This window comes from Prosopis cineraria, unplaced genomic scaffold (assembly GCF_029017545.1).
Source record: "Prosopis cineraria cultivar Desert tree isolate PC_DT_omini unplaced genomic scaffold, ASM2901754v1 PC11, whole genome shotgun sequence".
Taxonomy (NCBI): domain Eukaryota; kingdom Viridiplantae; phylum Streptophyta; class Magnoliopsida; order Fabales; family Fabaceae; genus Prosopis; species Prosopis cineraria.
This window is the reverse complement of record NW_026555342.1, coordinates 7,033,644-7,044,792: the sequence shown is the minus strand read 5'-3', so window position 1 is coordinate 7,044,792 and position 11,149 is coordinate 7,033,644. Positions and strand designations below refer to the sequence as shown.

Genomic DNA, 11,149 nt, shown 5'->3' with positions numbered 1-11,149 from the left:
CTTGTATTGACAATGTATTTTCCTGTGCGGTGGCAATTATTAACTTAAGACACTATTTAAACGCGCATTAATAATTTTTCCAAACATTTTCAAGGGGTTATTGGTAATTCCAACAGGTTTTTTGGTCCGTTTTCATCTAACAGTTGAATGTCATGATCTTGGAGTACCTGAAAGGAACATAAAGATGAGAGGGTGGATTTACTTAAACTAGATTTTCTAACATGTGCGGTTGCATGGGGTGAACAAATTCTGTAGCGTTTAACCGTTACCAAGCGAAAAACAAATAATTTCAACTGTATCACCAAACAGGTTGGCATAGTTATACTCAAAATAAATCACAGAATAAAAAATTAACAAATAAAAAATTAATAATCATATTAGTTTTCACTTTTCCTCGATTCCTATTATGCATCGGAAGGCTTCCGGGATCGCTCCCTCGCATCTTTCCTCTGTCCAACTCTGGAGATTTCCAGCCCGTTCTTGATTCACTGGTAATTCATTTCTCCTTTCTTTTTATCATTCTAATCTCACATGCATTCGCAGTCACAATTTTCTTCTCAATGTCTTTGTTTCTTCGTTGATTTGTTTCTTGTGAGATTCATGCCATGTAAACCCAACCCATGATTGGTTTTCTCCTTGACGGAATTCGATTACTACCTCGAAATCCAGCATTTCTCGAAGTTTGACAAAATACATATATTTTCAGCTACTAAACATATTGTTTTTTCAATCCTTCCATAGCTAAATAATCCCAAATTAGATTTTTGGTTACTGAAGAAAAAATTGTACGACTTGGGCAACATTTACATTTTGGTTATCTTGGGATTGTGTTATTTGGAAAATGAAAATGGAGAAAGTAAAAAGCTGGTGTTTCCTGGAATACAGTTAATATCGTTTTTGCCTTTCCGTCTTATCTTGTTTATTTGGAATAAAACCTCTCCCCCACTTAAATTTCTGTGAAGGATTCAAAACTAACTTGCTACTTTCTATGATTCCTATTTGGTAAGTCAGACGGAATCTCTCTCATTCCATTTCATACTTCTCTCTCTCTTACCTGAGTAGTAAGTACAGATAAGTTGTAAACCATGCCTCCGCCTTTTTCTATTTAAAAAATGTTCCTTTTTATTCTCGATGGTTATTGTACTGGAGAAGTGTTGATTATTTCAGGATTTCACGTGGGGTTTCAGTTGTTTGGTATTCAGGATAAGATTTTCTTTGCTTGATTTTTCCGTTTTTAACTCTTGTTTATGCCTGACTATTACAGACGCTGTACTTCGGGTGGTCGCGACTTGTGAGCTTCAAGCACAGCAATGAATAATCGGCTGGAAGTTGGGAGGGCTGCCTCAGGTATGCTTTTATACTTAGTATAAAATTAAATAATATGGTGTTTTAATTGAGAAAATATGCTTTTCTCTCATAAACTTCTCTGCTCTTCAACAAAGTGGGATTATTGATCACAATATGTTTTTGGTGATGAAGATGTTATTACATTTTTTGATATATACTTGGTCTCAAGTTTCTGTGATGGTTTATGTGTTGAAAAAGTTTTTTCACCCCTCCTTGAGGGGAAGTTTGAGGCGGGGAGAAGCTTCCTTTTTTTTTTCTGGTTTCTTCACTTGTAGATTTCTGAGCTTGTTTTATCCTTTAGGTGCATGTAAATTTTTAAGGAGTTTTATCTTTTGTCTGTATGGTTATTGGAAAATACTTTGGCTGTTAAGGAGCTTGAAATAGCAAATTAGTTTAGGATCCTAAAGAGCATGAATGGTATAGAAATATGTGGAACTCCTAAAAGCTATTCTCATTTGATTTTCTTGTGAAGTTGAGTAGTTATTGGTAGCTTTTTTTACAGGTAAAAGAAGACTGAGAGACCTATTGCTTCAAAAAGACAATCGTTTTTGTGCTGATTGTAATGCTCCAGATCCCAAGTGGGCGTAAGTGTTGCCACCTTTACACGCAAAAAAAATTTGGGTTTTGTTAGTAGACATTACCTTACTCAAAATCATGCTCAAAGTCAAATTGTATATCGTTATGAGTATATTCTAACTTCATTTTCAGGTCAGCTAATATTGGAGTTTTTATTTGCTTAAAATGTTGCGGTGTGCACAGAAGCCTTGGTACTCATGTATCAAAGGTAACCATTCCTAGATTGTCTGGTTGTTGTTGAGGTGATTGTCATTAACTCAGGGGAAAATTATTAAGGGTGGGCACATTTGGAGATTTTCTTTGGTTCTCATTAAGCCATAGAGGCTACTCTGATGTCATGGTGTCAAAGCTGTGTGTGTATGTAACTTCTATTACGATACTTGTGGGACTCTGGGCATGCTTTACTCTTAGATCCCAAATTGGCATTTTCTGATATCTCACAAAAAATCAGAAATACTCTCAACTGGTAAAGGTGAAAAGGAAATATTTGGATAAGGATTTCTTTCAAATCTATGATAGAATGATTCTACACTTGGCCTGTTTTGTTTGTCTGTTTGAAATTTAGTAGATCAATTTGATGCACAGTTTTAGTTTCTTCTTAGATGAATAGGACAGTTGGCAATGAGAAACAATGAATTAACTGAAATCATCACAGGCAAGGCATCTCTCCTCATATCTCTTCTCGTTAACTATGTCTATTTATATGGCTGTATGTCCGGATTCTTTATCAGGCATTGCTGATTTTGAGAAAATAAGGCGTGCAAAAATTAGGGAGAAAAGAGGGGCGAAACAAACCTTTTTTCTTGGGAAAAGAAAAAGACTCAATATTAGTGTATTTAGCTGACACATATACTCTTTACTCAGGCGCACTGCAAGGAACTATTTTCTTAACCTACAAGACGTCCTTTATTCTTAATGCTTCCTCACACTCCTTTTTAAGTTGAAGCTCCCAAAACTTTCGACTTGCAACAAATAGCAAAGAAATATAACCAATCTAGGTGAAATGTGTCAACCATTGGGATCTTAAGCAACTATCACTTTCTTTGCCAGTGTCCTAAACGAACTAATAACTCTCATTCTTCTAACTGCTTCCCTTGAACAACTCTCATTGGCCAAATTATCTAACCCAATGAAATAGCCACCTGAAGTCTCTTATCTACTTCCCATGATTAGACCCTCCAACCTTCTCCAACTAATGCCTGCTACAAGGATGCAACGATGAGAATCTCAACAACCACTACGACTTCTAACTGTAACCTCAATTACAAATAAAGCAGCTAACCAACACTAAAACATAGAACACAACATCAAGAGCTATATAGCAAAATGCAATACTTCCACATATTTGAATCCCATGAAAGAATGGCAAATCAATGTGAATGATCAAACACAAGGAACACTCAAGTCAAGAGATTCCCTTTTCCTTTTGTAGAAGCTGGGATTTGGATTTTTTTTGGGGGGGGGGTGCCACTTAAGCTTTGATACCATGTTGGCAAAATGAAGGAAGCGTCAGTTTGGGGGAGAGGGAGGGGGGGGGGCAGATAAAGTACAATGCTGCTGAAAATCTTGATGACCATGTGTATTATTCTGGGCCCTCAACCTCAATTTTACAGTGGCACGATAAGCACAAAAATGCACTACTAGTATATATGCTTTATTACAATATTTTGTCTGAATTCATAATACCTCCCATCAGGGAAACTCTTTTCTTAACCTTCTGTTCTTAATGTCTCTTAACAGACAACATGCTTCAAATTTACTGTTTTTCTGCCATAGTATTTATTTGAAGTTTTCTTATGCTGAACTAATTTTGAAGACTATGAAATGTGTGTACTGTTTTATATGATTAAAATATGAACTATTTGGACTTTGAGTAGTCAAGCAGTAAGTACACCATAATTGAATGTTTCAATAACCAATAACATTTGGATTTGACCCTTTCTTTTCTTCCAGTTTCTCAATATATATGTTATCTCTGTTTTTTCCTTTTTCACCTTATTTGTTTTCAATTAGATATGCTTGCCTAGTGCCAAGACAATTAAGTGCTGAACACAATCATTTCTTCTACACAAGCATTAAACCCTCCGGACAACGTTATATTTTATTTTCAGGTTTTGTCTGTGACATTGGATGAATGGTCAGATGATGAAGTAGATGCAATGATTGAAGTTGGAGGAAATGCTTGTGCTAATAAAATTTATGAGGCTCATGTTCCGGAAGGATATAGTAAGCCAACACCAGATGCCAGTCATGAACAGCGTGCAAATTTCATCCGGTTAGTTGTGCTTTCCCCCCTTTTTAATGAATTGTACCACGCATGCCTTGATCAGAGTATTGTTTGCTTCTTTTTGCGAATCTATTATTTCATTGATCACCATGAGGTATGTAATTATGTAGGCCATTCTTTAGTGGCAAAGCCACATATAAGTGAGGGTTAAAGACAATATAATCAACTCTTCTCATTGGTGCCTCTAACAGCCTTTTTACTCAAGTCCAAATGACCTTAATTGATTTTCTACTATTTTTTTCTCGATTGGGGGTCACATCAAGTTTTCCTTGTATATAAATTAATCTGGATTTTATCTTATCTTGTGTGATCAAACATCCATTTTAAGATTCTCATCTTTATTAACCCTATTTTTTGCCCTTACCTCTTCAATACCCAATATTCACTGACATATGACATTGCTTGTCTTATAGTAGTTTGGTTTAACTTCCTTTAAATTTGGTAGGCACTATGCTTACAAGTGACTCTTGATGCCTTTCTCCATTTTAACCACTCAACTTATATTCTATGTATAACATTGACATCAATTTTACCGTCACTTTGTCATATTCATTTCAAATACATAAACTTTGACACTTATGGTATGTATTGTTCTCTAATTTTTACCTCCAAACTCTTGCCTCTTGCATCTGATATTTTAGGTCCATAATAAAAAGCGATATATTTTTTTGCCCCTGCCACTGTCAGCATAGTTGTTATGAAATTTCCTTCCTCCTCCTTTCATTTTACCTAGTTATATATTTCACTCACGGTCTGTTCTATTGTTCTTGGGTACGTATGAGTAGTTTTACCTAGCTAAAGGAGTTATTTGCGACCGTAAGGTGCCTAATACACTTAAAGGAAAGTTTTATCGCATTGCTATCAGACCGGCAATGTTTTATAGTAGTGAATGTTGGGCTCTAACAGGATAGCAAGAGCATAAAGTTGGAGTCGCAGATATGAGAATGTTACGATGGATGTGCGGACATACACGTAAAGATAAAATTCGAAATGAGCACGTACGCGAAAAAGTGAGGGTTGCACCTATTGAGGAAAAAATGGTAGAAAATCGGTCGAGATGGTTTGGGCATGTACAAAGAAGACCAAGGGAGGCACCAGTGAGAAGAGTGGAACATATAACTTTGAGTCCGATTAAGAGGGGTAGAGGAAGGCTTAAGAGAACATTCTTGAAAGTTATTAAACGCGATTTCTTAATTAATAATATTCCTAAAAGCTTGATAAATGATAGAGTACAATAGTGTCTTGCAATCTATGTAGCCGACCCCACCTAATGGGATAAAGGCTTGTTGTTGTTGTCTGTTCTATTGTTCTTGGGTACGTATGAACTGCCAAGTGTGATAGTTAGGACTTGGGTCTCTGCATAGTGGCACTATTGTACCAGTTAGGTCATGGCTCACGCAACTTGTGTCAATTTTGACTGCAGATCCAAGTATGAGCTTCAAGACTTTTTGAAACCAGGTTTACGCATTGCATCTGGAAAAAGCTCTCAGGAGTCAAATTCTTCCAACAAACTTATGGATAGTTTCCGAAGCACTAGTGGTCCGCAGAAATCGGTGATTGTTTTCAATAAATTGCTTCCATTGATTCTCTACTTGTAGTTGGCCAAAAGGGGGGGGGATAAAGGTAGATTTGATAGAAACTAGATCGTGAAAGCCTTTGAAACATCAAATTTGTTTGTCTGCCGCATATTGTGAAAGTATTTATTTTTGGAAGTAGATGAGGTAAGATTATGCAGCCAACTTTACTCTTTGGTAACAATGTCTATGCAGTAGTATCATGAGTGATTTTCTTGGATTTTTTCTGATGTTGAAAGTGATAACAGGAAGGAATGGTAGAATTTATTGGGTTGCTGAAGGTGAAAGTGGTTAAAGGCACAAATTTAGCTATTCGAGATATGATGTCTAGCGATCCATATGTCGTCTTAAAACTTGGCAACCAGGTTCTTCTTTTCAGCATTTGTTCTTGCAATGATAGCTTTAAAACCTATTTCTCTCTATCCCTTATCCTTTATATATAGCTAAAGGATATAATCTCCCTCTGAAAATGATTTCGGTGATATTTGCCTTCAGACAGTTCAGACAACAGTAGTGAATAGTAACTTGAACCCAGTCTGGAATGAGGAACTTATGCTATCTGTTCCCCAGGAATATGGATCATTAAAGTTGGTAAGTTTTAATTTGTACTTGGTGAATAATAGGAGTAGCTTTTCTGCTTCAAGTGATTTTTCTGATTTGTGGATTTATCTCATCAACTGACTGCATCACAGCAAGTATATGACCATGACACATTTTCGGCGGATGATATAATGGGAGAGGCAGAAATTGATCTCCAACCTATGATAACGTCAGCAATGGCATTTGGAAATGCAGAAATGTTTGGCGATATGCAGATTGGAAAATGGCTTAAATCTGATGACAATGCTCTTATAGAGGATAGCTTAGTCAATATAGTTGATGGAAAGATTTTACAGAAAATGGCTCTCAAGCTCCAGAATGTTGAATCTGGAGAACTAGATCTAGAACTTGAATGGATGCCTCTTGATCAATAGGTACATAAATGTTAGTTGTTATTGTTGAATTATTTAATTAAGCTTGGGTGCATTTTTTCCCCCTCATTATGGCATATTACTTGTGTATGAATTATTGATACTTGTAAAACGATACTTTGTAAAACCTTGTCCGGATTACACTTCACTGTGTACATACCCTTAAATTGTTTATGTCCATTGTGGCTACCAAGCCCTTTTCTAATTTTTTATGCATTAGCTAGTTGATGAACAATTTATTTGGCCGATACATAAGTTCCCCCCCCCCCCCCCCCTTTTTTTAAGAATAAGGAGCAGGCTCTGGTGCTCTGTCAACTGCAAATAATATCTTCCCAAGATGTTTGAGAGCAACGTGTAGTTCTTTTTTAAACTGAAGAATATGAATAATTTATGTATGGGGTCCTTCATGAATAAGATGTTGAATGCATAATATTTCATATATTTTCATTTAATTGTCTAATTACATTAAAATATTACAATTCCACAAAATATAATAACTTTAAATAATTGCGTGGTTCTTCAATTAAAACATATATTTGTTACTTTATTATTAAACAAATGCACATTTGTCAGTTTTAGATTGAAGAATTCAATGATAACAAGGATATAAGATTGGATTTAATTATATATTTTCTTATAATACTGTCATTAGAATTTTGAAATTTTCATTAGAACAAAGCAAACATTTAATGTTTTTAATAATAACTAGCCATTTCTTGCAAGGATTCAAAATTAAAAAAAACTTATATACTTAGCGTTCAATTAAATTAAGTCACGTGGGTTATCTATATATTATTTATTCTACAACAAACTTTTATAATTAATAAAGAAAATAAAATCATTAGTCTCAATAATCTCATCAATTTTTACTTTCAGTTTTTATATTTTTTTTAGTATTTTCAATCTTTATAATTTAAATAAGATTAAATGACATTTGTTACTTAAATTCTTATAGTTTTAGTATTTTCTATCCTTATAAAGATTGAAAATTCTGAAAAAAAAAAAACTATAAGGATTAAAAATAAAATTTGATAAAACTATAAAAATCAATAATTATATTTTCTCTAAATAATATTATCAAGATATTAAAATTCGCTTGTTTTGATTTTAATCAAATCAAAAGCATATCAAATATAAAAAGTTAAATAGCTAAGTCTTGCCTTTCTTTCGCTTTTTGGCTGAAGTTTTGCCCTTCAAGTATTCTAAAAAGTTTAAATTAATAATAAACTAGTGTAATATTAAAATATGGCAAGAGACATCAAACTCCCAGCAGGGACCATACACCACATTGTGGATGCATGTTAGGTAAAAATTAGGGATACAAGTATAATTAAACACTGTACAGACAAGTGCCACGGTAAATTAATTTAATTCATCGACAAAAAAAAAATGCAACATTGAAGATTTTTTTTTTTAATAACATTGAAGAATCTTTCAATAATGATATTTAATAACGCGTAGTTAATTTTACACTATTACTGCTCTTTAGCCCGGGGGGAAAAACACTGTTACTCTTTGCAATGTGGAATTGCTACATCCAAAGTAAAGGGAAATTGCAAGAGTAAAACAAAAACAAATTCAAGGGTCCACAGTCCTCACCGCTAACTGTAACTTGTCGTTGTCTTTGTCACTGCATGACTCGTTTACTTCATGTTTATGCTTTCGGTGCTTTGAGAGAAAAAGCAAACCCGTAGCCACTAATAGAATGACACCTGTCACTCCACACACCAAGCTGGCTACCACTAAAGCATTCCTCACATGGTTCCTCTCGCCGCCGTCGGTGTTGCTCCACCAGGACGACCGAGACGAATCGCTGGAATTCGTGGGCTTCGGCATCGTCATAATATCCGAGGAATTGGATGCCTGCGAGGAATTGAAGAACGATCTCATCTCCGATGAATAATTCAACCATGCCGATGGCGAATTCTGGAACTCAAGGCCGTGTTCTGATGGCCGGAGATCCTTCCCAATCGATTCTCCGGCGAACATGAGCCCGATGATGACGGCAGTGGCGAATCCCGGGAGTGACGCCATGAAGAAGTGGATCTCTCGATGCAAAATCATGCTCTGCTTGCTTGCGTATGGGTGGTGGCAGAGCAGGAAAGCCTGGGAGAGAAGATAAACAAGGAAGGTGGCGATGAATGCGGCGTCGTTTCAGGTTGAGATTCCTCTAAGCTTTCCTCGAAAGACGAACCGCGGGGTTGTCGTGCTTCTCATCTTTCGCGTTTGTTCTTCGTCTTTTCCCCATTCGCCATGCTTTCGCTCTTTTAAGCTCTTTTTTTTCAAAAAAGAAAAAAGAAAGAAAAAGAAAAAGTTATTTTAGAATTTAGAGTTTTTATCCTTTGCTTTGTCTAAATTTAAAACTGATTCCAAACAATCTTAAAGTATCAAAGTAATCTCTGACTTTTGTCCACGTTGGCAAATTCCCTCAAACTAAGTAAATCAAGATACCCCGAGATATTTGAATCTTGGTTATTTTAATGCAGTAAGTAACAAGGAAATTTTTTTAGTGAAATGACGAAAAATAAAGAAGTATTAGGGAAAAATAAGATTTGAGCTGAGGCTCCTTATTATATATATATATAGAGAGAGAGAGAATGACATAAAAATCCTTCTAAAATTAAAAAAAATTTGACAATTTAGTCAAGTTTTAAAGGATTTTTTTGATATTAAATTTATGCGTGAAATCATTTTAGTATCCATCTGTAATTAATTTTATATGACTTACAAGTTTGATATAAATATTAACAAGTTTAGTTTTACTAGCAACTAAAATGATTTAAAAAAATCACAACTTTTTATCGATAATTTTTTTAATAGGTAAAGTTCCACTAATTTTATGTGATTTATAAGTTTGGTATAGTATTCACAAATTTAATTTCACTAATTACTAAAATAATTTAAAAAATTATAACTTTATATTAATAAAGTCCAACTAATTTTATATCATTTATAAGTTTGATATAAGTATTCGTAAGTTTGGCTCTACTAATGACTACAATTTTCTAAATTGCAAAAGGGTATTAATGTAATTTCACACAAAAATTTAATATAAATTTTTTTTTTGAAACCTTATTATCATTCTCACATTTTACTGAACCAAATTTTCGTGAAAGGAATTTATCAATTCTCCCTTCCTTTTTTTTTTCCTTATTTATTTATTGTTAAGTTCGTGGTTCCTCACTAGTCACTTGTCTCTTGTCCATATTTCTAAAAGCCTCGAGCCTCGAATTTACACAATACTACAACTTAGAAATTAATAACATGTCAGTGGACTTAAAATAAAAATATTGAAGAAGCTTGACTCTACAAACTGAATAGGACGAGGGACTTGACATAAGTTCAATTATTCATAAATTGTATAGTGTTAAAGAATATTATATTCAACTTTTATAAATTATATACAGAAACTAAAATAATCATCTTGGTTTCTAGTTAAAAAGAAACTTAAACTAGTTACATGCCATTGTCAACTGTAGAAAACTGCCTTCACATGTGCAATGATAAAAGGGCAATGAGCACTTGACTGATGCAATTTTAACAAGGTTTGTATTATTGAAAGATAAAAGGAGACAGGTTTCCAAAGGCAAAACCAACATTTTGAAACAAAGCTTAAGAACACACTTACGATCCAAAAGCTTAAATTTTTTAAACAGGTTTGCAAGGGCTAGACCAGCATGGAACATTCAGCTATTTAAGCTCATAAACTCGGCAAGGAGAGCAAATTGTTCCAGGGCTTCAAAGCCCTTCCAGGAGTTAAGTTGTCCTTAAAGCATACTCTCACTAGACCATAATATTTATTATTGTTAATTAATTCACAGTTTACAAAAGATGTAAGTTGAAATCTTATTTTTTTAAAAATGTTTACAGCTTTCCACTCATACCATTGAGTTTTTCTAATAATACGTGCATTTTCTTTAAATATGAAACTTTTTTTTTTTACCAACCTATAAATATAAAAATTTAAAGACAAAAAAAAAACAAGGGTATAAATGGAGGGGAAACATAAAATTTATCCAATACTCTACATTTTCAACTAAAGAATGCTTCTTAAAAAAAAAAACTTATAGTGATCCCAAAAGAGTTTGCCACTTTCTTCTCATAACAGTTCCTAAAGTTTCATACTGTTACTTACAATGTTCTGATTGGAATGGGGAATAAGTAGGAAGGAGAGAATTAGAAGAGAAAACTAGAGGGAAAAGGCATTTTTCACCTTTGTTCTCCCCTAATTTCCCCTAAAGGGAGAAAACTAAAAGAAAATACTGATGCTAGAGATGAGAAATGTCTCTTTCTTCTACTTTTCTTCCACAGTTTTCTCTCCTCCTTATTTTTTCTCATTAAACAAAGAGCTAGTGAGATTGCGCATTGCCTAGCATAATAAAAGACAGCAGTCA

The 11,149-nt window shown here is 34.2% G+C and overlaps 2 protein-coding genes across 3 annotated transcripts; one reads left to right on the top strand and one right to left on the bottom strand.

Annotated features, from left to right (window-relative positions):
• Positions 1-335: 335 nt before the first annotated feature.
• LOC129287263 (probable ADP-ribosylation factor GTPase-activating protein AGD13) lies at positions 336-6,960 on the top strand. Of its 2 annotated transcripts, none has more exons than XM_054923466.1 (9): positions 336-491; positions 1,265-1,347; positions 1,850-1,931; positions 2,056-2,131; positions 4,035-4,198; positions 5,634-5,763; positions 6,033-6,149; positions 6,280-6,375; positions 6,477-6,960. In XM_054923466.1, exons 2-9 carry the CDS (start codon positions 1,311-1,313, stop codon positions 6,756-6,758), a joined length of 984 nt encoding a protein of 327 aa, XP_054779441.1. In that variant the 5' UTR covers positions 336-491; positions 1,265-1,310; the 3' UTR covers positions 6,759-6,960. The 2 variants fall into 2 exon arrangements, with proteins under 2 accessions (XP_054779441.1, XP_054779442.1); XM_054923467.1 differs by lacking the exon at positions 336-491 and adding an exon at positions 930-1,002.
• A 1,222-nt stretch (positions 6,961-8,182) lies between these two features.
• Positions 8,183-9,021, bottom strand: LOC129287149 (uncharacterized). The gene has a single exon (XM_054923315.1). The coding sequence runs from the start codon at positions 8,817-8,819 to the stop codon at positions 8,334-8,336; it is 486 nt and encodes a 161-aa protein (XP_054779290.1). The 5' UTR covers positions 8,820-9,021; the 3' UTR covers positions 8,183-8,333.
• Positions 9,022-11,149: the final 2,128 nt, after the last annotated feature.

Bases quoted from the DNA above. Each gene is read 5' to 3' on its own strand.
- LOC129287263 (XM_054923466.1), top strand. From the start codon at position 1,311: ATGAATAATCGGCTGGAAGTTGGGAGGGCTGCCTCAG. The intron at 4,199-5,633 runs GTTAGTTGTGCT...TTTTGACTGCAG, and splicing joins CAGCGTGCAAATTTCATCCG to ATCCAAGTATGAGCTTCAAG. The intron at 6,376-6,476 runs GTAAGTTTTAAT...ACTGCATCACAG, and splicing joins AATATGGATCATTAAAGTTG to CAAGTATATGACCATGACAC.
- LOC129287149 (XM_054923315.1), bottom strand. From the start codon at position 8,819: ATGATTTTGCATCGAGAGATCCACTTCTTCATGGCGTCACTCCCGGGA.